This window comes from Carcharodon carcharias, chromosome 20, assembly GCF_017639515.1.
Source record: "Carcharodon carcharias isolate sCarCar2 chromosome 20, sCarCar2.pri, whole genome shotgun sequence".
In the NCBI taxonomy this organism is placed as follows: domain Eukaryota; kingdom Metazoa; phylum Chordata; class Chondrichthyes; order Lamniformes; family Lamnidae; genus Carcharodon; species Carcharodon carcharias.
The window spans coordinates 60,056,621-60,082,864 of record NC_054486.1 but is presented as its reverse complement, the minus strand read 5'-3'; the positions used below and the strand labels follow the sequence as shown (position 1 = coordinate 60,082,864).

Below are 26,244 nucleotides of genomic sequence, written 5' to 3'. Positions count from 1 at the left end.
TCTGCAACCAAGCCAGTGCCAAACATAGTACTTTGCATTCCTTTGGTCTCATCTGTGGAAGCTGAGAAGTGGACCCAGATGTTTTGGCAGCCTAGGGTCTCCATAAATTTTTCCCAGGCTTGAGTCTGGGAGAGGACACTCCAGTTTCATTGCAGAGCATTAACACAACACAGGAGACAGCAGTTACAAGTGATAAACCCAACTTGACTGGTGTAGAGAATGGGTGCTGCTGGCTGTCTCTAACGGTGGGAAAGGCCATCATGTCCCACTGGTCAGTCGTCGTCCATCTCAACTCAGGTGGCCTCTGACTAGTAAGATGCTGACCCACCACAGTCTATCTGTTTCAATGGGTGCTTGGAGCTGAAAGTCCTTGATCAACGAGTAGGCAGAATCATCCACCAAGCAAACAAGCCAAACTAAAAGAAAGAAGATGCCAACTCTTTGACTGGCAAAACAGAACGTCAGGACCATGTGAACGAGATTGACAGATGGCTTGCAGCTGGTTGATAACGCTTGCAAGACAGCTGCGGGCAACATGACATTTGATAGGCTAGACATCGACACAGCTTCCCTACAATAAACAGGTGGAACATACTTTGATTTGTTCTTTAGGGGGATCACTGTCACTGAGGAATCTCTTGACACCATTGAAGGCCTGGTTGTCATGGCAGAGCTGGATATTGAACGCAAGGTGGAGGAGGTTAGCAAAGCTATTGCCTTGCTTGCCAGGTGCTGATGCTATACCGGTTGAACTCATCAAGTATGGGAAACCAGCACTCCTGAAGCATATGCATGAACTTCTCTGTCACTGCTGAAGGGAGGGGCAGTGCCCCAGGATGTGTGTGATGTAAAGATTGTGACCCTGTACAAGAACAAGGGTGACCACTGTGACTGTAACAACTGTCGAGACATCTCCCTGCTGAGCATTGTGAGAAAAGTATTTGCCTGTGTTGCCCTTGTTAGATTGCAGATCCTGGCTGAAACCATCTACCCCGACTTGTAGTGTGGAAAATTAGAAGATCTCCAATTGACTTGGTCTTCTCAGTCCAGAAGCTGCAAGAGAAATGCTGTGAACAATGGAGATCACTATATATCGCCTTAATCAATCTCGCCAAGACATTCGACCTTGTGAGTAGATGTGGTCTATTTAAGCTATTGGAGAAAATTAGTTGCCCACCGAAGCTGCTCAATGTGATCTCCTCTTTCCATGATAACATGATAGATAAGGTCAGCTATGATGGAGTAACATTGGAACACTTTGAGATCCGCAGTTTGGCAAAAAGGCTTGTATTCTGGCACCGACACTCTTTGGCATATTCTTCTCTTCGCTGCTATCATATCTCTTCAGTTTACCTGCAGAGGACATCGGCCTACATACCAGAACTGACCGAAAGCTGTTCAGACTTGCTCACCTGAGTTCCAAGACAAAGATACGCCAAGTCCTCATCAGAGAGTTGCTCTACGCTGATGATGCCGCAGTAAGCATTCCATGCTGAGGAACACCTGCAATGGCAAATAAACAGATTCTCTCAGGCCTGAAAAGTTTGGTTTGACCAGCATCAGGAAGGCAAATGTCATGGTCCAGGATGTTGCCGTACCACCATCTATCACTATTGACAATGACAACCTGGAGGTTGTTGACAGCTTCAAATATCTAATTCCACAATCACCAGCAATCTGTCACAATATGCTAAAATTAACATATGCATCGCAAAAGCTGCAGCTGTTATGTCCAAGCTGAGTAAGAGTGTGGAACAACGGCAATCTGATTGAGAGCACCAATTGCCAGTCTACCGAGCTTGCATCCTAAGTGCACTCCTTGACAGTTGTGATACCTGGACAACATATGGCAGGCAAGAGAAAAGGCTGAACAGATTCCACCTTTGTTATCTCAGAAGTATGGTTGGCATCTCTTGGCAGAACAAAGTCAACACAAGAGGCCCAGGGGCATGCTAATTCCATTTGTATACACTCATTGCATAGCCAACGACGTCTGCGCTGGCTCGACAATGTTCAACGGATGGGTAACAGTCATATACTAGAAGACCTTCTGCACAATGAACTGACCTCTGTCACAACCTCCTGAGCGCCCACACCTCTGCAACAAGGACACCTGCAAGTGAGATATGAAGATGGTGGACATTGACTCTGACAACTGGGAGACTGCGGTCTCTGGAGTCTGAATGTTTGTTTGTAAAAGCAGTGGAAGAGGTGAGCAGAAATTAAAAGCTCAGCTGGCCGAGAAGAGGGCCCAGAGAAAACAGAGGCCAGCAAGTTGTGCACCTTCTATCATCCTCTGCAGCTCTGCAGCAAATGTGGCAGAGACTGCCATGTCAGAGCTACTGGGGCTCCTGAGTCACACCAGGCAATGCTTTCCACAGAGTTGACTATCTGGCATAAACCATCATCTCACAAGATGAAGACTGCCACCTTTTCATTCTTTTAATATTTTAAACCTCTCAATCAGATCATCCTTCAACTTGCTATACTCAAAAGGAATACAAATCAAGTTTATGCAACCTGTCCTCATAATTTGACTCTCTAAGCATGCTTTTATATGTAATTATTCCCTCTCTAAACCTCTCAGCTCTCCCTCCTCCTTGAAATTTCTCTTTAAAACCCACCTCTTTGACCAAGCTTTTGATTACCCATCCTAATATCTCTTTATGCTGCTCTGTGTCATGTTTGGTCTAATCATTCGCCAAGCGCCTTGGAACATTTTACTGCTTTAAAAATGCTTTAACATCAGTGGTGCGAAAGTATTAGACATTGTAAGGGACAAAAGTAATCCTCACTGAGAAGCTAAGTTAATAAAGGATAGCCAGCACAGATTTGTTAAAGGCAAATCGTGTCCAGCTAATTAGCCTTTATTGCAAGGGGAGTGGAGTATAAAAGTAGGGAAGTCTTGCTCCAATTGTACAGGGTGTTGTTGAGACCACACCTAGAGTACAATGTGCAGTTTTGGTCTCGTTACTTAAGGAAGGATATTTGCATTGGAGGTAGCTCAAAGAAGGTTCACTAGGTTGACTCCTCGGATGAAAGGGTTGTCTAATAAAAAAAGGTTGAGCAGGTTAGCCTATTTTCATTGGGGTTTTAAAGAGTGGGAGGTGATCTAACTGAAACACATAAGATTCTGAGGAGGCTTAACAGGATAGAGCTGAGAAGATGTCTCCCCTCATGGAAGAATTTAGAACTAGGGAGCAGAGTTTCAAATAAGGGGTCTCCCATTTAAGTCAGAGATGGGGAGGAATTTCTTCTCAGTGTTATTAATCTTTGGAATTTTCTACCCCAGAGAGCAGTGGAGGCTGGGTCATTAAATATATTCAAAGACTTTGTTAGGCAGATTTTTGACCTACAAGGGAGTCAAGGGTTATGGAGGACAAGTACGAAAGGAGAGTAAAGGCCACAATCAGATCAGCCATGATCTTATTGAATGGCTGAGCAGGCTCTAAAGGCCAAATGGCCTACTCCTGCTTCTTATGTTCTAATGTTCTTACAAACTGATTGAGTTATTTGATGAAGTAACAGAGGGTTGATTAAGGTAGTGCAGTAGATGTATGTATGGACTTCCAAAAGATATTTGATAAAGTACCACATAACATTATTTTCAAAATAAGTCTGTAATGGCACAACCACAGGTAAATGCTAAGCTGCTCAAATTCCAGAGGGAAACTTGAAGCAACTGCCACAACTATTTTCAATTTGTATGTATTTCGAGATATGGGCTTTGAATTCAGGAGCAATAAGACCGAGTCTTATAGGTTTCTTAAATAACGTTTTACAAGAAGTTTTTGTGACTGGATGCCTGTGTCCAGGGGGGTTCCACAGGGATCGGTGTTGGGTCCCTTGCTGTTTGTGGTATATATAAACGATTTGAGACTTGAATGTAGGAGGGTTGACCAGTAAGTTCGTGGATTACACGAAAATTGGTGGGGTGGTAAATAGTGAGGAGGATAGCCTTAGATTACAGGAGGATCTAGATGGGCTGGTCAGATGGGCTGATCAGTGGCAAATGGAATTTAATCCAGATAAGTGTGAGGTGATGCACTTGGGCAGGACAAACAAGACACAGGAATACTCGATGAATGGTAGGACCCTGGGAAGTACCGAGGATCAGAGGGACATTGGTGTGCATGTCCACCAGTCCCTTAAGGTAGTGAGGCAGGTAGATAAGGTGGTTAAGAAGACATATGGGATACTTGCCTTTATTAGCCAAGGCATAATATAAGAGCAGGGAGGTTATGCTAGAACTGTATAAAACGCTGGCTAGAGTATTACATGCAATTCTGGAATCCGCACTATGGGAAGGATGTGATTTCACTAGAGAGATTGCAGAGGATGTTGCCTGGGCTGCAGAGTTTTAGTTATGAGGAGAGATTGGATAGACTGGGATAATTTTCCCTGGTGCAGAGGAGATTGAGGGGGGACATAACTGAGGGGCATAGATAGGGTTGACAGAAAGGAACTTTTTCCCTTGGTGGAGGGATCAATAACCAGGGGGCATAGATTTAAGGTAAGGGGCATGAGGTTTAGAGGGGATGTGAGGAAGAATTTTTTCACCCAGAGGGTGGTGGGAATCTGAAATTCACTGCCTGAAAGGGTGGTAGAGGCAGAAACCCTCATAACATTTAAGAAGTATTTGGATGTGCACTTGCGATGCCATGGCATACAAGGCTATGGGCCTAGTGCTGGAAAATGGTATTAGAATAGTTAGGTACTTGTCTGACTGGCACAGACTCAATGGGTCGAAGGGCCTTTTTCTGTGCTGTAGACCTCTATGACTCAAACTAAATTAGGCCTTTATTAATAGAAGAAATTATTTGAAGTACATACGTAGATCTACAAATTACTACTATGGTAGCTTCTAAATCCCCTAGTTAATTTAACTCCCTGTTACACTTTTGTTAAGGCAACTGCAAGACACAGATTTTAAAAGACCCAGGCAAAGAAACACGATACCTGAACAGTCAAATTCAAACTGAGTTTTTCTCAGCTTTGGTTCCTTGTAGACAGCAGCTTGAGGCTTAGATGCTGGAAGCTTTTCAAACTTGCGTTAGAATGCCTGCCCATACACACAGCCTTCTCTCCTTTATACATATTTTCCCCATTGAATGCAAATTTCCATTGTTTCACTATGTCTTTGGACTTTACCTCTCTAATAATAAAATCTATCATAGTGCCAATTTTGCCAGTAGGGATTAGGGATGGGCAATAAATGCTGTCCTAGCCAGCGACTCCCACATCCCATGAATGAATAAAAAAAAGCTACCAGAAACTAAGTCCCGGGAACGGGAGATCTAGCTAAGTATCAGGGGACCCAGAGCAAGGAGGTCGCGATGGGGTGTGATCAGAGTCTATGGGGATAGGCTTGGGGGGGGGGTCCAGAGGATCACCAGGCCTTAAGGGGAGGGTGCCCCCGGTCAGAAAAGGGCTACTGATGGAGGCGCATCCCCATTCCCATCCAAGATCCAACTTTATTTTTGGGTTTCCCCCATGGAGCTTCAATCTGCCCACCAGCCTAAAAATTGAGGCTGGGTGGGAAATGGCCCTTAAATGGCTCATTTGAGGCAAGGCCAGGCTTCCCGTCTGGAAATGCAGAACCTGAAAGGGTGGCAGAAGTAGGTTCCATAGGAAATTTCAGAAGGCAATTGAATATGTAGTTGAAAGCTAATTTGTGGGGTTATGGGAAGAAAAGCCTTGGATCTGGGGACTAAATTTGACAGCTGTTTCAATGAGCCAGCATAGCTTGATGGGCCAAATGGCCTTCTATAGGGCTCTAATGAGCTAAGTTGCACAGTACCCAAAAATGGACATGGGGCTTGCGATGTGCAATTGCCCCACACCAGTTCAATGTGTTTCAGGGAGCATGCCAACTTCTGCTGCCTGCTCACTACCATTATCACAACATGCAGTACTAACCACACTGTTGAGTGGCTGAACACTTTAGCAAAGGGCCCAAAAACATGACAGGCTAACCCATATTAAAGCTGTCCTGCACTACTTTAAGCCAGTTTGTGCCTCTTAAATGAGAGGGGCAATGTGGCTTGCCAATATGGCAAAATATGGCAATATACCAGAATTATGCACGCACACTGTGAACGCCATTTTGGACCTCTAAGGCTACTCATAGTGCCCAAAAAACAGGTGTTATGCATGTAAAATTTTGCGTCCTAACACTTCAAAGAAATCCATTGGGCTGAATTTTCCCCCCTTCGGGGGGGTTGTGCAGGGGCGGGCAGGAGCGAGTGTGAATCCGATCGGCATCCCCAATCGGGTGCACGCAGCCATTTTACATGAGTGGGCCAATTAAGGCCTGCCCAGCGTGATGCACACCCGGAAGTGCTGTGCGCTCCGTGTGTGGGCGGGGGCAGGTGGATTCCCTGAGTCACAGCCTGCACTCTTTCGCGCATGTGCGCAATAGAGCACAGAAATCTCCCTGAGGCACGGAGGTGAAACTGTCACATGAGCTGGGGCATGTCCATTAATTTTTTCAAAATTTTTTATTTAATTGATAAACCCTTCATAAAACCTTATCCTGCCCATGGATGAGGTTTCATGAAAAATGCGAAGGTCGCCTGGGCTCTTCGCCTGCCCGACAACCTTAAGGTTGGACAGGCGACATTCTGAACAACTTTAATTACATTCATAATGGCCTTAATAGGCTTGTGACAGTTTGGCGGGTGCGCAGCTGACTTGGCTATGCGCCTGCTGAGCTGACAATCTAAATGACGCGCAGTGACGTCGGGATACACGCCCGACATCACCACGAGTCATTTTACGCGTTAGCGAGCGGGCCCCGCCTCCACTCGCTGACCTGAAAATTCTGCCCATTGAATTAATGAACATTATGCATTATAACCATCCTAATGAAAGATAATCTGAACCATTGATCTCCCAAAACAATTCATAGCCAAAATCAAAACAGGAATACATTTCAAAATGTTACTTAAACATGTAGCCCTTCCACTGTTTTGGACTGTGATGTTGTTGAGGTTGTGTGTCAGTGATTGTGTATGGAGATAAGACACAATATGAATATAACAGTGGTAGCCCTGAACAAAAACAAAAATGCCTGGAAAAACTCAGCAGGTCTGACAGCATCTGCAGAGAGGGATACAGTTATCGTGTCGAGTCCGAATGGCTCTTCATCAGAACTAAGGAAAAATGTTTTCATTGCTTTATTGCAACTAGGCTGCCTTACAAGGATATCTTGTGGCTCATTCTGTAAAGTCCCTTTAAGGTTTCGAAGTGCCTACAGTTTGAATTAAAAATTATAAGTATTCCTCCCATGTTACAGTAATACATGGTAGATATTCAAAATATTTTGTCTCTGTCTCTTAGTGGTAGCCCTGAGCTTGTACCAGCCTCAAGCTTCACCTTTGCCTACATCCTCAATGTTATCATGTGGCCACGTCAAATTTTATCAAGGGCTTGTTGTGCCTGAGAACGGCTAAATTTCTGCTCTGCTGTCATTTACTATGGGTCATCTTGTTATTCAACCAGATATAACTTGACATTTTTCTAGTTTCAGTAGCACAGATAATGACATGCAACTGCAATCACCAGCAACAACGCAACCACACCATCCATCTTAACTAAGTCAACTTCATGCAATTAGACTGCTTTACAAGGGTATCTTGTGGCTCATTCTGTGAAGTCCCTTTAAGGTTTCTAAGTGCCTACAGTTTGAATTTTGAATGTTACAGTAATACATGGTAGATATTCAATAGCCAGTTTACCTCATGAAAATATTGGAGAATTATGAATATATTGGAGAATTATGAATATAAAGGTTGTGGTTTGCCTGCAATGGGCAGGAACTTGACCTGCATTACTACTTCTTGTACTTATAACGCACCTTTAAGCTGGAAAACCTTAAGCCATCTCATGGAGGTATCACCCAAAAAAAAGAGATATAATGAGGAATGACCTAAAGCTTGGTCAAAGAGGTTAATTTTACAGAGGGTGTTTAAAAGTGGAGAAGTAAAAGTAATTAGCCTTACTTCAGCACTTTTTTTTCTCCAGTCAGCCATCTTCTTGCTGATCTATGTTCAGGTCCACTGAATTCTGGTGACTGGACTTATCATCTCTGCAATTCTTCTCAAATTTCATGTATTAAATATTTTTAGGGTGGTGCTCTAGCACTATACAGTAGTGGCCTCCTTTCCCACAATTCTTAAATGGTCTTTTCACCATTTGATTGTGAAAATCAAGCCAGCTCTTGGCACTGATATTTAGCAAGAATATTAGCACAATGAAAGTCATTTAGCAATTGGTCTGCCGAACAATGGCTATTAATGGTTAGCTCACTTGTTTACCATTATTGTGCACAATTTACTCCTGAAGAAGAAAACAGCAGTACTGGAGATGAACAAGGAGGAGTAAGCATCCAGGATGTCTGACAACTATCAAATAGTGCACCAATAGTGACTTCCTTCACTCATAGAGCTTAAACTGAGAAATACAAAATTGGCCAATAAATTACCTATCACGTCATCTTTTAAACAATTGTTCTGGAATTCAACTCCCTTTTACAGAATATAAGAACCTCACACTTTGGTCTTCAATTTATTAATCACATATCTCTTCTCCCCAACTGCAAACATTTTCAACTTTGGTTACAAAATTGGTATTGCAGATTTTAGAATCCGCCTGATTTACATCTCCACATTCCACATGATCCACAATGCCAATTTTACAGGCAGACAGCAAGTTGAAAATCTACCCCACATACCCCAAATTATATTTGAGCATGGACAAAATTATGAAGTGGAACTACATCATATATCCAAAGAATCTAATTTATTAATTAATGCTGTCCATGTTCAAAGACATTCCAGAAAGAAATTGTAAAAGCAAAATCATCTTGGCAAGTTTTTAATGAGATAATGCATCTCGCAGAGTTTAACTACATAAGTTATAACTACTGCTTCCAGTAAACCAGTTCTCAAATTTAGATTTTGATTTATGAAAAAAAATTACTAACAAAAATGATCAACTCTAACATCTGTATGAAAACATTTGCCGTTGAACTATGATTTGTTTTTGAACAATGTATTGGTAACTCTTTACTGAACATCTTACAATTGTAAGCATCTCCTTTTGCCTTTTTCATTTATGAACTCAATTTCTTGCAAACATCTATATGTCTTACATTCTTTCACAGCTCCTTTGTGCAGCACTTTTGCTATTTATTTTGTTCAGCAAAGACTAGCGTGTGTTGGGATGATGTTAAGAGAATCCCACAGAACACATCCATTCCACATCATTCTCAATGGAATCAGTCTCCTCAGAGGTCATGTGTTTTCCTCTTATGGTTCCAGATACTTGTTTTGCGTAGCTAACTTGTTTCTGTTGCATTCTAATCCTTCTCCCCCTTCAGGTACCGTGCCTTAAGAGGGCATTGGCGACCATGGACTTCCATTTGATTGGTCTAATGTTTCCTGGCCAATAATTATTGCTAACCCTCTCTCCAAACTGCATCAATCTCCCATTGTGAGCATTTTACTGCACGTGGGCAAAGTGGCTCACCCTGTTCATTCTGATAACCTAATTCACATGTCCTCAAGCATAGATGACAGGTTGCTCAGTAAGGTGACCGGAGAAACAATATGGAGAAGGATTCTCACAGAAAGGAAAGATTCATTATAAAGAAACAGGGATCCCAATACACAGCCTAGTGAGTAACAGTTACTTATCCAGTAACACCTGGGCAACACAGACATCCTGGACCTTACAGATAAGTTAAAGTCTACTTTGGAACAGGTCACATTGTGCTACCTCGTCATTGTGTTAAACAAAGTATAAGCCTGGGTTGCTTTTGTCTTTCCTTTTAATATTTCTGTTTTTTTCCACACCAGTTGACTAATTATATGGATTTGCTTCAATAATTATCTTTTAAGCTCCAAATCATGATTGCTCCTAGTCATCCTATTTAGTTTAGGTGAAGTTCATCCCATGCACCATAGGTATTTAATTAATACCATTTAATCTTACACTTCAAAATCCAATCAAGAGCTAGCAACAAAACTGTGAAGCTGAAACAAAATTGATGTTAAAAATGTGAAAATAAACTCCTGTAAATTGGTTTATGGTTTTCACACATAGATAAGCGAATCTGGATAACATGTTAAAGATCAAACCTGATATTTAGTGAGTCTTTTTAGTTCATTTTCTACTGAGCTCTGATTTCCTCTTGTTACGTACAAACGATTGAAGTGACAGATAAATCCTTTTCATCAGCAGAAGTTCATTAGCGTTTATTCCTGGGTTGTCAACTACAAATGCTGACTTCTGCATAAAACACAAATTCAGAGCTGACTACGTTCAAGTCATCTTGGTGGCAAAAAGGGATAATGTGAAAAATTTAAAACAGCTATACATGCTACTAAAATGAATGTGATTTTATATCTTGGGTTTACTGCCTCGCCGACATATAGCATTGCCTAAGTATTGTATTTTCAAACAAACGCTGTGTCAGCAGTGGTGTGCTTTTCTGGTGACTTAAAATGAACACTCTTTCAGAAAAAGTTAATTGTTATGTTCCATTAATTTAGTCAGCACAGGGGGGATGGATTATTTAGCTTCAATGTGTAACATCACTGACAAATCTTGAATGCATTTGCACATTGCTACACAGAGTGGCTTGAGCAATTCTACCCCCAGCTTCTAAGGATTCGTTTATATTATGGCCAGAATCTTCAGGTCGGCAAGCGGAGGCGGGCCCCGCTCGCCGGTGAGTAAAACGACGCTTGGTGACATCGGGCGTGCGTCCCGACGTCACCACGCATCATTCCTATCTTAAGTTCGGCGGGCGGGCACCGGAGTTGGCTGCGCGCCCATCAAACTGTCAAAGGCCTATTAAGGCCATTTAAATATCAATTAAAATACTTAACTGAGCTGCCCGTCCAACCTTAAGGATGGCAGGCAGGCAAAGAGCCCAGGCAGCCTTCGCATTTATCATGAAACCTCATCCACGGGCAGGATGAGGTTTCATGAAGGTTTTTAAAATTCAATAAAATTTTTTAATAAAATTCATTGACATGTCCCAGCTCATGTGACACTGTTACATAAGGGGACATGTCTTAAAAATTTCTTTTTGCCTTTATTAAAATTTTTAAAAATCAAACTAATCTCCCTGAGGCAGCTCTGTGCCTCAGGGAGATTTCTGCAGGCCCCGACTCAGCCTATTCCCCCAGCCCACACAGGGAGTGCACAGTGCTTCTGGGTGCGTGTCATGCTAGGCGGTCCTTAATTGGCCCACCAACTAAAATGGCAGCACGCAGCCAATCATGGGCAGTGATCAGCTGCCCTCCCACCAAATGACCCCACCCCCCAAAACGGGGAGGAAATTCTCCCTAAAAGTTTACTTTTATACTTTGCGCCAATGCTAAACTTGTGCAGTTTAAACTGAAGTTTAAGACCTGATTACTATCCAGTGACTCTTGCTATTAAGTGCCTATACATACCTGTGCATGCACAAATACTAGACTCACCTCTGATGCCCTGCATTGTCAAACAGCTTGCTGACATTCTCACCTAGGTTAAAATAAAGCTGGTTGAATATTTTGAGCATTATTATTTTGGTTCACACTTCAAGAAACATCACTTGGACATTGTCTAAGGGGTGTTCAGCACCTGTACAATTGTACAATGGTGTAACTCAGGAAAAAGAGAAGGAAAATGGCTAAAAACAAAATACAGGCACTGCGGATACTGGAAATCTGAAATAAAAACAAAAAAATACTGGAAATATTCATCAGGCCTGGCAGCGTCTGTGGAGGGAGAAACAAAGTTAACAGTTTAGGTGGATGACCTTTCATCAAATTGTGGTGAAAGATCATCCTCAAATATTAACTCTGTTTGTCCCTCCACAAATGCTGCTACACCTGTTGGGGGGCAAAATGAGACGCTCATATAATAAAAGCAAAATACGGAAGATGCTGGAAATCTGAAAAACAGAAAATGCTGGAAAAGCTCAGCAGGTCTAACAGCGTCCTGTAGAGAGAAAAACAGAGTTAATGTTTCAAGTCTGTATGATTTGAAAAATTAATTTTGTTTTTCTCTTCATAGATGCTGTTAGACCTGCTGAGTTTTTCCAGCATTTTCTGTATTTGTTGAAAATGAGATGTTCCCCTTGTTAAATAACAACCTCACAATTAATTAATGAACAGTCTCAACATGCAATGTTCTACATGCATCCAATGAGTTTGGAGACTGGCAGTAGAGAACAGATATGGCGGTAATTTTGACTTTGTGGGATACTGTAAAACAGCTAAGTCAGTTTTCATCTCTCCTAATTGAAGTCAATAAAAAAAATACCGAATCAAGAGAGATAGAGATCTGCAGATTTATTATTTGTAATCTTCAGACTTACCAGTACTGCTGATTTATTATCGCCCCTTTCCAGTATCCCACAAAGTCAAAGTGACACCCATAAAGATTGAAAACTTAAGTCCAAATCATTTCTATAACAGACAGCATGCATTTCCTGAGTGATTTATATAATCTGTTATAAATCCATGGATACTGAGGGACAAGGAAGGTCACATGGTCCACTGAAGCTCATCTTATGATTTAGGATACTGCCATTTTGGCGTGAATATGAAGCAGTAGCATTATTGCTCCTCCTCAGCTCTAAATGCAAATAAGGGGCCTATTGCCTGTTTGACGCCCCCACTCCATAATTATTTTGCCCTGAAAGCGCCGCTCAAGAAGTTGGATCTGGATGCAACCCTAACAGATGGTGCTTAAAGGGATTGTTTGTTTGGCCACAATCAAAAAGTTAAGGCTTTAAAATATATCTGTTATGAAGATGTGCTTTGTGGAATATTAATTTGTAATGTCATCTGCTGAATATTGAACTGTTTGTAAAGAACATTTTGTGCTAAACAGAGGACACTGCCCTACAGCAGCTACAAGCCGTCACAAGGGGCTGAGCGGCTGGAGGTTTTTCAGCAGCTCCCACTGCTGCTGGCAACCTCCAGGCCGGTCATTCTGGGCGGTGACTTCAACTGCATCATCGATGCAGCTGGACGATGCGGCAGGGCCGACAGCAGATTGGACGCTACATCCAGATCCCTGATGGAAACAGTAAAGGATGCCAAGCTGCACGACGTCTTCAGCAACCCTGCAGATGGAGCGCAGCGTAGATACACCTGGTCGCAGCCTGATGGGTCCGTCTGTTCCAGGATAGATTTCCTGTTTGTGTCCCGTGCATTTGCAGTCAGATCCACCGACGTCAAGCCGGTGTTCTTCTCTGACCACTGCCTCCTACTGGCTGACTATCACTTAGAGAAGGACCAGAGGGTTGGCAGGGAGGCATGGAAGCTAAACGTGCAACTGCTGACCCCAGAGAACATTGAGGAGCTCAAGAGGGATTACAAAGGTTGGAGAACCATGAAACCCCTCTTTTGAGTCCCTGACACACTGTTGGGAAGCGATCAAAGGAAACATCAAGAGGTTTTTCGTCCTCAAAGGCACCCAGAAAGCTAGAAAGGAACAGAGGGAAATGTCCCGACTCCAGAAAAACATGCAGAATCTGCTCTGGCTGCAGTCGATGGGGGTCGATATCAAGGAGGAACTCCAAGAGGTGAAGAGCCAGCAAGCCTCGCTCTTTGCCTCGGAGGCCTCCAAGATCATCTTCCGTTCCAGAGTCCGCTCCGTGGAGCAGGATGAGACGTGCTCACGTTTCTTCTTCCAAAAGGTACACAAAGAGAGCTCTGTGATCAGCAGCCTGAAGGAAGAAGACGGCTCAGTTAAGTCATTGCAATCTGACATTTTGAGGATCAGTAAATCCTTTTATGCTGGATTGTATGACTTGAAGCCCACAGACAGCATGGCCTCCCAGTCCTTCCTGTCCTCTATCACGGAGGTCTTAGATGACAGTACACGGGAGAGTCTGGACAAAGCGCTAACTCCTGACGAACTGACTGAGGCCCTTGAGTCCTTCGAGAAGAGTAAAACTCCCGGAAGCGACGGCTTGCCGGCGGAGTTGTATTCGGCTCTGTGGGACTGGATCGGCCCAGACCTGCTAGAAGTGTACGAGAGTATGCTCCTGGCCGGCAGTATGTCAGAATCCATGAGGAAAGGCATTATCACCCTCATCTACAAGCACAAGGGGGCAAGGGAGGAAATTAGAAATTGGCGACCCATTTCACGGTTGAATATGGACTATAAAATTCTGTCCAAGGTCATTGCCAATCGGGTCAAATCCGCTCTGGAATTGGTGATCCACCCTGACCAGACCTGCACTGTGCTGGGCAGGAAGATCTCTGATAGCCTCGTGCTGCTCAGGGATACGATTGCCTATGTACAGAACAGGGGTGTGGATACCTGCCTCATCAGCCTGGATCAGGAGAAGGCCTTTGACAGAATATCGCACACCTACATGGTGGATGTGCTCTCCAAAATGGGGTTTGGGGAGGGAATTCGCAATTGGATCCAACTGCTCTACACTAACATCAGTAGCACAGTCTCAATCAATTAAATCTGGAGTCAGGCAGGGCTGCCCTCTCTCGCCTGTTCTTTTCGTGTGTTGCATAGAACCCTTTGCTGAGTCCATCAGGAAGGATCTGGGCATAAGAGGAGTGACGATCCCAGGTAGTGGAGGCACTCAGATCAAAGTCTCCCTGTACATGGACGATGTCGCCATCTTCTGCTCTGATCCGCTGTCGGTGCACAGACTTATCCACATCTGCGACCAGTTCGAACTGGCCTCGGGAGCCAAGGTAAATCGTGGGAAGAGCGAGGCCATGTTCTTTGGGAACTGGGCTGACCGATCCTTTGTCTCCTTCACTGTCAGGGCTGATGGCCTGAAGGTGCTGGGAATATGGTTCGGAGGGACCAGGGCACGCATTAGAAACTGGAAGGAGCGAGTGTCTATGGTGAAAAGGAAACTGGGCATGTGGGAGCGACGCTCCCTCTCCATTGCGGGTAAGAACCTGGTCATCAGGTGTGAGGCACTCTCGCTGTTGCTGTACGTGGCGCAGGTCTGGCCCATTCCACACTCCTGTTTGGTGGCGATCACCCGAGCCATCTTCCGCTTTATCTGGAGGTCGAAAATGGATCGTGTCCGCAGGGACACGATGTACAAGCCTCTAGATAAAGGGGGAAAAAACGTGCCCAACATCACCCTCATACTGATGGCCACCTTTGTGTGCGGCTGCATCAAGCGGTGCGTAGACCCTCAGTATGCAAACACCAAGTGTCACTACATGCTGAGGTTCTACCTGTCCCCGGTGTTGCGAAGGATGGGTCTGGCCACAATGCCGCGGAACGCTCCAAGTAGTTGGACCGTGCCACAGTTGGACCGTGCCGTACCACCTGTCCCTCGTGGGAAAATTTATGCAGAGAAACACCTTCGACCACAAGTCCGTCAGGCAGTGGTCGGCACGTAACGTCTTAAAGGCCCTGAGGGAAAAGGAGAGGGTGGATCCTGTGGGATGGTTCCCTGAGCAGAGTGACAAAGTCATTTGGCAGAATGCCTCATCACCAGAACTTTCCAACAAACACCAAGATGTAGCTTGGCTGGTGGTGAGAAAGGCCCTCCCCGTTAGATCCTTCCTACACGCCAGGAGTCTCACCCCCTCTGCACGTTGCCCTCAAGGTGGCTGTGGTGGGGAAGAGACCGCTGTTCACCTCCTTGTAGATTGTGTCTTTGCAAAGAAGGTCTGGAGAGGGATGCAGTGGTTGCTGTCGAGGTTCATCCCGAGCAGTTCTGTGACAGAGGACTCTGTGCTCTACGGGCTGTTCCCAGGGACACACACCGAGACAAACATCAACTGCAGCTGGAGGATCATCAACTCGGTGAAAGATGCTCTTTGGTCTGTCCGAAACTTGTTGGTTTTCCAGCGCAAAGAGTTGTCCCCGACCGAGTGTAGCAGACTAGCACTTTCCAAGGTCCAGGACTACGTGCTGAGGGACACAGTTAAGCTTGGGGCAGCCGCCGCAAGGACGCAATGGGGAAGGGTCGCTGCCTAAGACCTTTCTGCCACAGTGCACTGGGGGGCTGGGAACTGTAAAGAGCCCCTCAGTCTGTACAGATTAAAATGTATGTCTGCCAATGATTGAAATATTCATTGTTTTTTCTGATACACCTTGTGTTTTCAGTTTGTAAAAGTTGAACCTTTGTATTTTTGTAATGATGATTTAAAAAGTTTCGAAATGTTTTTGAAGATTTATGAATAAAGTATATTTTTGCAAAGAAAAAACACTGCCCTACAGCAGCTACTAAGTTGCATTTGTGAAGGCCACAAGCCAAATTATGGATACAGGGTCTACGGAGCTTTCAGAGACGATGGCTAAGGTAAGCCCCATATTGAAACCAGAGAGGTGTCACATGACCCCGCTCGAGTGTAAAATATGCAGAGACTGCCACAGGGACAGTTGGGGCAACAGCCTTTACCCTCTGTCTCTGAAACCTCTCTCAACAAAGCTAAGCCCTGTTTGTGGTTTAAAACCCACCAAAAGACCTCATTGTTGCAAACCAAGAGTTCTTAAAGGGGATTCCAACTCAACACACCATCTTCAAGATAAAAGACAATCAACCAGCCACCAATGCAGAGCAACTGCTTTAGTGGGAAACAAAGTACCAGCAGCCACCATGGAAAGTGACTCTCCAGCTATGAACAAGCATTTGGACAATCCGGGAATAATTTTTCTGACTTTACCTTTTTTTTTATTTGGCCAAGTTTTAATATCTGATACTGTGAAGTTTTATTTCATTTTCAGCTTGCCTGGGGAAATTGTGTGCATGCTTTTGCATTACTGGGAAATTGGACAGATTCACACATTTTGTTAGTAATTTCTGCACCTTCACTTGAGGGAGTTTTAGTAATAAAACTAATACTTCATTTCTCAAATCAAGGAATCTAGCTCGGTTAATTCTTACATAGAGCTATACACAGTTAAGTACATATTGAATCGGCAATATCAGATCTCTGTTGTAACCAACACAGGAGTTGGACAGGGGTCAGTGCACCTCTCCTAACCTGATCATAACAATACTTACCTGAAGATGAAGCAGGGAGGAGCTGGAACTGAATCCAGGTCACAGTTAATGAGCACCCACCCACCAACCCCTATCCCACAGCCAATCTACCTCCCAATCCAACTACCCCTCTTCCTGAACCAATTGCCCTCCTTCCTGATCCCATTAACCACCTGAGGGCTGCTACTCGGATCCCACTGACCAAATGGTAATGAGGCCCAAGGCCCAGGATCAAGTGCACTATGTTATGAATGTGAGGTTTTATAAGATGATTATGTTCTGGGATTCTCTCTTTAAATCAAGATAAATTGGGGTGGTGAAGACAGTCATGTGATCTCTTCCAAATTCTGTCCGTAAACAGACCAGTTGGCTAGGTTACTATTGGGACAGGAGGGCCCAGATTGAGATTTTCTGAGCAAGGTGCAAGGTTCTCATACCTGGAAACAAAGATAGGAGCAGCTGGGGTTAACTTTAGGCAGACTTTCTGTCTCTGAGATTTTGGACAGAAAGAAAGGTCTTTCAGAGAGGGACAAAAGGCTGCAGCTAGTGTGGTCAGCAGAGAGGAAGGAGTGTGTTGCCTTTCTGTCACTACCAGACAGAATGCGGAGGTAACATGTCTCTGGTTGAAGAGACGCATCTGCGGCAATAAAAGACTCAGGAATATTCGTCCTGGCATGGAAGGAGTCACCAATTGTTGGCCTTACTGTTGGTGATTGGTTTATGACTTCTCCAGAAACTGAGAGGAGCACCTTTTGACAGTTGCTTAATGTTATGACTCGGAAGCTGGGAATGACATTGGACTGGTTCCTGTAAAAACTGCAATTCTACAGAAAGTGGGCAATGAAATTTAACTGTGGTGTAGGGTTTTCAGTCATGTTAAAAAGCTAAAGGGGAGGTATCTTTTCTGTAGTTTACAGTACTAGTTGCCTGCTAATTAATGTTTAGTCAATGTTGTTTTTACTAAGTTGTTACAGTAGAAGTCTTAAAACTTGAAATCTTGTTGTGCAATTCTTTTAAGTTGGGAATTCAATTATCTTTTTAGAAGTCATCGATCTCTACAAGGATTGTAGTAGCCTTGAGGCTTACCATTCAGGTGCAGAGAATAATACACCTAAAAATGGGGAAATTGAATTTCTAGGCCCCTGAATCTAAATAAACCTTAAATTACATTGCCCATAGAAAACAAAATTACTTGGCTCTACTTATATCCTTCTGTTTGTGCAGACTTCAAAAATTTGGCTTGGATGACAGAAAATTTCAGATGATTTGCAAACAATCTTTTTCTTCTTCCTTGCTGCTTCCAAAGCTACAGGAATTTCTTGCTCAGCATTTTTGGACTAAATGCATTGTTGTTTTTCCTTTGTTACAACCGAAATGGGAGGAGTGCGCGGTTGATCTAGCTCCACTACTCCGAAGGTCGCACCACTAATGTAAATGTTTAATTCAATCACCAAAATTGCCAGTTATTTATGTTCATAGCTGTTAGACTTTGAATAGCCTTAACCAGGGTTCTTTCAATGAACTCAGAGTGATTAATTTATTATAAAACAAAGCTTTTTGTTTTGAAACAAGTTGCAAGAATTGGTTAACACGTAATTTCAAATCTGGAAATGTAACTATCTATCCCTTTAAATATCCCCCAGCGCACGCACACGTGTGTGCACGTCCCATAAGTCTCAATGCACAAGTGTATCCAAGAAGTCACGGCCGCCATCTTCGAGAAGGCACACAACTTTGTGCATTTCGCCTGGGATCAGGAAGCAAGAGCGCTGGGATTTGAGCAGACCTCAGGTTTACCACAGGTGCTGGGTACCATTGGCTGCACTCACATGGCGCTTAGATCTCCATGGCGACAAGCAGTCAACTACTTCAACCACAAGGGCTTCCCCTTGCAGGGTGTTCAGCTGGTGTGTGACCACCAAAGACACATCCTACATCCATTAGCTGACAATGCAGCAGCTACAGGTGGGCTATAAAAGTACTATGTGGTCAAACAGGGAGGCTCTGCATCACAGCCTAAAATTTCCTGATGACTCCATTGCCATTATCGTAAGACTTAAGAGCACAAAGTGGCATGGGTGTTTTTCAAAATTATACTTCACTTGTGAATATTTTACATTGCATTGGTTTCATTTGATTCATGTGTGCATCATCATTATTTGTTGAGACTAGTTTAGTCCAAGAGCACACATTGATGGTCACAGGGGAGTTAGGGGCATTTCCATTATCGTGGAACAAACAATGTTGTGTTTTTTATTCACCCTTTATTGAATGTTCATGTTAGTGTCCAGTGTTGTAATCACCACTCTGTGGGGCATGGCTGAACCTGCAGGCTCAGCTGGCCCTCCTTTCTATGCATTGTAAAGGATATTGTCCAAGGTCACTCTCAACGGGGATAACTGAAAAGCATAGGTGAACCCAAAGCCCTGTAAGCCAGCCAGCAATCTTGAGTTGGACTAACATTTGGACAATACTGACTCTGTGCTTCAGGCCCCTCATTTTCTTACCTTGACGGACTATTCCCATCAACTCACCCCACCCAAGATGCCAGGCCCTTCCAATTCACTCCTCCATGCCCCCAACCCCACACTCTGTCTGCCCCTGGATCTTTCTTCCCACTCCTCCATGCCCCCAACTCAACTCCAAACAGCAGCCCCCAACCCATGCCCCTTCACCACTAACTCACCCTTGCCAGTCCCGAGCCTCCATGCAAGTTGCAATTCTCCTGCTCCCCTCCCTTATGCCATAGAATTAAACATGAAAAACCACTGACCTTAAAAACAACCGCACAAAGCTGACTGGTGCACGCCACCCTTAAACAAATGTGAAGTAGGTGCCATAACATTTTCATGTGCCACTGACTTTATCTTGAAGGTAGTTCGTATTCAAAATATTTTTATGCCAGTAAGTATCTATGGCACGCAAATAGCTTCTCCAAGTATGAACCCACCAGCGGTCAGTGTGGGGCCTGAACATCGCAAACACGCCACTGACTTTACCTTTGCATCTCAACCCGATGTCGGGAAATCGGAATTTTGCATACCACACGCTACATTTCCCGCTCTTGTGGAATCCATAAAATTCCCCCCAGTATATCAACCTTTGGGAGTCCAGAAGCAACCTACTTGTGTCTATCTAGAGGTCAGTACACCTAGGGGCGGGACTTTCCCCTTGTCAGGTGGGCGCGGTGGGCGGGCCCAGATGGACCACCGCCTGCGATCAGGCTCTGACCATAATTTCACGCTGGCTGGCCAATTAAAGGGCAGCCGGTGTGAAATGTGCGCTAAGAGCCCCGACGCTGCCGGGGTGGAGGGCGGGAGGAGAATAAGCGCTGAAGTCTGCGCATGTATGGGGCTGCGCTCACTGAAAGCTCCCACAGAGCTGCCTCAGTGAGCTGAAGAATTTTAAATACAAAAATAAACATTTCACAAATGATATAAACATGTCTCCACATGTAACTCAGTCACATGAAGAAGGACACGTAAAAATGATGTTGAGAATTTTTTATTGTTCTGTTAGTAACCATTGGAAACCTCAGCCGGCCATGGGTGACGTTTCATAAAAAATGTAAAGGTCGCCTGGCCTATTCGTTCACCCGCCAACCAAACATTTGAGTGAGCAGCGAAAATACAAATTAATTAATTGCTTAAGGGCTTTAGTTGTCAGCGGGCGTGCTGCCGCCTCTCGCGCGCGCCCGCTGACCAAAAGATTGAGTGTGCGATGACATCGGGAGGCTTGCGTGACATCATCGTGCAGTATTTCACTCCCGTTTGGGTCAGGCACACGCACGCCCACAGGACAAAAAACTCTGCCCCTAATTTCACTTGATATACCAGCAACCAGCCCCACACCAGGTCACGAGTGAGCTGAAGAGCTGAAGTTTATGGGCAGGTTGAGGAAGTATCATGTTTGCGTCTTAACTGCATCACTGATTTCTGTTTCATAACTGTAATTATGCCCTGATTATTTCTGAAAGGACTCCTGGTCCCTAAATTGTGGTCTGCCTGAAAGCTGGAACTGGCAGGCCTCCAGCTGTAAGTTGGCATTTTTGGGAGAAAATTTTCATCATGGGTCCACTCTTTACATCTGTAGATGGGGCAGTAAAGTGATAAAAATAAGCTACGTTGCCTTGACCAATTAAAAGCAAAATCAAGAAAAACTTCTTCAAATGAAGAGTTGTGAGAATGTGGAACATACCTTTAGAAGCAAAGCAAACTGAGATGTTTCAAAGAGAGGTACTGCTCCTAATTCCTAAGTAGCCAAGAGATATAAACAAAAGGGAAAATTTGGATTTAAAAATATGCAGCTCTCCGTGCCAAAAATGGATAAGCAGGTTCTATAGACCTATATATGTCACAAAGAAGTGTGTGATCTGATATTAGAGTTGCATGATAGTCATGAACTGTGTTAACAATTTATGACATTATTTAAGTTTTGTAATTCCAACAATAGAGTTCATAATTCTGTAAATATACAGGAGTAGACCTGAAACAGTCAATGATTGCTCATAATGTTCACAGACAGCGTTGATCAGCAACACTATTGACCGCATTCCCATTTCCACTTGAAACTTGTGCCTCTCAAGGCTGGTACTGCTCAGTGAGTTGATTCGGCTGTTGTTATAATGGAACTAGGTTGCATTATTGTTAAAGATCTTTGTGCAAATGATAGCAAGTAGGTCCACAGGAAGGGGGAGGCAATTGAGAATTCAGTTGTAAGGCAGATTTGTAAGCTAGTAGGGTGGAAGTCCTCTTTCCAATCAACACTGGCATATTGAAGGGAATTTGGAACCTTTTGTGGGAATTTTCACAGCTGGGAGTGGGGAGGTGGGGGAAGTGAAGTAGCGAGCGGCTACACCACCCAAATGCAGGAAGGTCCAACTGGTTTTAATGGGCAGGCCCCGTTAGCACGCTGCTAGCCGAGTTTCCACCCAAAATGGGAGAGAGGTCTGTGGAAAGAAGCAGAAAGTCAAATGACACACTAGGCCCACAGTAAGTACAAGGACTGGGGAGGAGGGAATGGGGATTCAAGGGGAGTCATCATCTGCAAAGGAGGTGGGTGGAGTCAGAAACAAGGGAGATCTACCCTTTCCCTGTGGAACCTAGAAAGGCCTCTTCAGTCTTCAGACTGAATTTTAGTTATTGTTGCAGGTTCCCTGCTCTCTTCAGGGCCAAGATGCTGTTTTGGTCCTTTTTATGTAATATCACTTTGATTTGCATACATAGATGAGGCTCCCACCTGATTCAGCTGGGCATCTCCAATGCATGAAAAAGCAAATTTTTAAATCACAACGGAGCTGGAAGGGACTGATCCCATTCCATTTTTACTGCCCATCTGGTTTCCGCCAGTCCAACAGAGTTAAAATTTACATTTGTATTCCTGAAAGTCTAGGTCAATCCTAACTCATGGAAAAATTATTTAACTCTCTTTTTATCAGCAGTTGATCAAGGTTGCAAGTCAATTCAATGTTGCTATTAAATTTCATGTGATCAAAGTTTAGAAAAGAGAAAAGTTCCCAGCAAAAATTAATGTAGCTTGTGATTTAATGCCATTTCAATCTTAAGTAGCAGTCTTGGATCTCAAACACCTTTCTTTTAGAAGACACATTAGCTAGGTTCCTAAGAAACTTTTCATCACTGATAGCATGGACATAATCATTAAACAAAACAGACTTCTACTGATGCTATTACTATCAAAGTAGCTTCTAATCCCACCATTGAATCAGTTCTTAATTAGTCCTGTCAAAATAAAAAGTGCTCACTTATTGTAATTTGAACTTCTGGAAGCCTATATATATTTGATACATATGTTTTAGTCAACTGACCTGTTTCTACTGTTCACCTGAAGTATTTATTGCTTTAATCAATATCTTTGCATCTCTTTTATTTCTTTATTTCAATGCATGAAACATCTTAACTGATAGTACAATATCATTATTTTCTATTAAATAGCTCATTAAATGATTCCACACATTTTGCAATGCCATTAAATGAAAATTTGGAGTAATATTTTAAGTCACCTTCATTATTTTCTTGTCCACTAGTGCTTCACAAATAATGACCACATGAAACCCGAATCTTCATCGTAAATCCTGGAGTTTGCAGCTCAAAACCAACATTGGTATAAATTCCTCACAACCTGGCTTACATCAGGTAACATTTAGAACAATGGGCAGGATTTTACCGTCAGCAAGCCAGGACGGGGCCCGCTCGCTGATGCTTAAAATAACGCTGGATGACATCGGGTGGAACTCCTTAAGGTTGGCGGGCAGGCCAGGAGCCCCAGCGGCAACTAGAAAATACATGAAACCTCATCCACCGGCGGGATGAGGTTTCATGTAGAGTTTTAAAAATTTTAATAAAATTGTTATGGAAATTATGAACATGTCCCAACTCATGTGACATTGTCACATAAGGGGACATGTAAGGGAATGCTTTTTTCTCTATTTTTAATATTGTTGATAGTAGAGTCGATCTCCCTGTGCATGCACGAAAGAGCGCACTCTCGATATTAGGGATTCCCCCTGCCGACACAGGAAGTGCATAGCGCTTCCCTGCGGACGTCACGCTGGGTAGGCCTTAATTGGCCGGCCTGCGATTGGGTCAACTCCGCCTGCCCGACGAACGGAAAATTCAGACAAATGTCTTCCATTGGGAAATTTGAAGTTAAATTTGAAAGTTTATCTTTCACTCCCAAGGTGGGTAGTGCAAGTTGGGAAATTCCCCAGCTTACCACAGTCGCCTCATAAGAAACTCCCCTGAATGGCTGGATTTTCATTCCGGGGACAGATGCGGGATGGAATTGGGCCTGCTGCCCTCAGAACAGATCAGAGACAGGCACGGGGACTGCAGAGTGTTGAGGCCAGCTGTTTAAAAGACCCATCTCAGTTCTCTGGGACTTCATCCCAATTGCTTGCACATATATTTGGCCCTCTAGTCCTCACCAATCACACCTCATGCCCCACCCTCTCTCCATGCCCTATCCATGCCCCACCCACCCCTAATAATCTCCAAACTCTGTGTCAATACATGACCCCACCCATCCTCCATGGGCCCTCATACCTCCATACCAAATCATTTCCATGGCCCTTATGGCCCCTAATAGCAACTTAATGCCAACTCATGCCAACCCATCCTTACACCCTCCATACCAACTCACCCAGTATCCACCATGGGCTGACCTCAGAAGCTATGTTGAGGTGAAATAAAGTTCTCAATATCTATTGCAGCTTTCACTGTATTAAAAAAACACACATTCATGAAAGCACATTCAAAACTTTTATATCTCAAGTACTTAATTCATTATAAGAACAACCAGACATATTCATAACCCCACATCAAAGACAGCTAATCCTTTAATAACTTTGTTCATCTGTCAAACAGTGAATTTAGGTCTCCCTGCTGAGATAATTACAAGTTGTGGTAAACAGGTGAGTGTAATGGGGAGTAAAATGGCATTGCCTCCTTTACAGTTCATCATGAAAAGCTATAACCTGATTTATATCTATGTTTAATAAAGTCAGTGACATAGTGCTGTGATTGGAATAGGTGAGTGACCATTAAATAATGTGGTTGCCAGGTTGTTACTTTTGACAGTTGACAAGCTATAAAGTGAAAGAACAGCATTGTACAAGTGAAAAAGTCTTCAGATGCATTAGAATAGATTATCCACTGTATAAAGTGCTATTCTGCATTGTACAGTATTGAAAGGCTAATGCAGTGTAAAATCCAGAGCGAGTTGTTTAAACCCTCCCCATGGCTTTCATTAATTCTTTGCAAGAGAGCTCATTATCACTTTGCTGTTTGTGGGAGCTTGCTGTGTGCAAATTGGCTACCATGTTTCCTACATTACAAAAGTAGCTACACTTCAAAGATACTTCATTAGCTATAAAACATTTTGGGGATGTCTTGTGGTCATGAAAGGCACTATATAAGTGCAAGTCTTTTTTATTTAAAATCTGTATGTATAGTGAAAGATACTTTATTCCTATAACAAATTGGTGTACTAGAGCAAATAAATAAAATAAAACAGGTTCATGGAATAAACTATACCATCTGGTGGTGAAGCTTACAAAACAAATAGGCTCAGTAAGCCTGTTTAACATTTCAACAGCACAATTCCTCAAAGGTTTTAAACAAATGTTCCTCAATCCATTTGTTGTGAAATCTTCCTTTTTAAAGGATATATTAAACATGATGGGTATGTGGCATTCTGTGAATGAATTGCAAATGCACGAAACTAATATGCATGGAACTAATTTGATAAGCATTTCAACACGGCCTTTATAACTAATCTTCTGAAGGCCTTCATCACCCATCCTTAGGAAAGGTGATGAAAAGGGTAGGTGAAGAGTTGAAATCCCTCCCAGGAATCTGCCAACAATGTTACTATTTTTGGAATCATCTTCCTTATTGCAAGGTCTTTAATCACACAACCTACTTAGTGTCTTCTGCTATCATTGGTATTATCTTGGCAGGGGTCGGAGGCTGGTATTTAAAATACCTACACATTACAATAAATGATTCATTCATGCAGTGTTGTATTTTAAGTTAACATTATTTGGAAGGATGTTCAAAATCTATAACTAGTTTGAGGCATTCCATGAGGTTATGAAAAAACACATGATTCAAATCTCTAATTTAAAAAGTAGTTATCGAGCAGTGTTTGCTTGAGGCTTTTTCCATATCCATGGTCTGCTCAGGCATTTTAAATTAAAAACTGAAAATCAATCAGGCAGGAAAAAACATCAATAGAAGTGAGTCACTTCTTATTACACTTTTGCAGAGCCTCTAGTGTTTCCTATCTGACTTGGTTTCCACAATTCCTTCGTGACTAAACTAAATTAGCATTTGGCAGTATTTACATAATAATAAATCATCATTGCTGCTTATCAATTAGGCATTAAATGATAATAAATGCAGTTTGAAAGTTACATGCAACTTGAAATGACGCAGGTTCCCACTGTCCCTTAAGGCTTTATTTAAATTGATTATTAAATCAATTAATGATGGATTTTTGTATCCTGGAAATATATTTTCAAAATTAACGTGCACCGGTTTGCTACTTCCTTTTAGCAGACGTGCACCAAAAGCTGACTCTGTGCAACTCTGCACTCTTCACAGGAAACTCATCACAGTCGTCCACCTCATCATCATCTCCATCATGGGGAAGTATTCACTCCACCACTGAGTGAAAAGGACCAGAAATGTGCTGGGTTAGATCAGGTTTCAAGTTTCCACTATCCACTAAGATTG

At 43.2% G+C, this 26,244-nt stretch overlaps 1 protein-coding gene across 5 annotated transcripts in view; it reads right to left on the bottom strand.

The window, feature by feature from the left end:
* Nucleotides 1–26,244, bottom strand: part of LOC121292169 (armadillo-like helical domain-containing protein 4) — a 137,081-nt gene that overhangs the window by 37,671 nt on the left and 73,166 nt on the right. Inside the window, exon 6 of one of the 5 annotated variants that reach the window (XM_041213811.1) lies at nt 1,413–1,503. The exons of the other annotated variants lie outside the window; for them this stretch is intronic. Within the exon in view, the coding sequence (XP_041069745.1) occupies nt 1,460–1,503 (44 nt within the window). The 3' untranslated portion in view covers nt 1,413–1,459. The remainder of the gene's footprint in view (nt 1–1,412; nt 1,504–26,244) is intronic. 5 annotated transcript variants of the gene reach the window in all.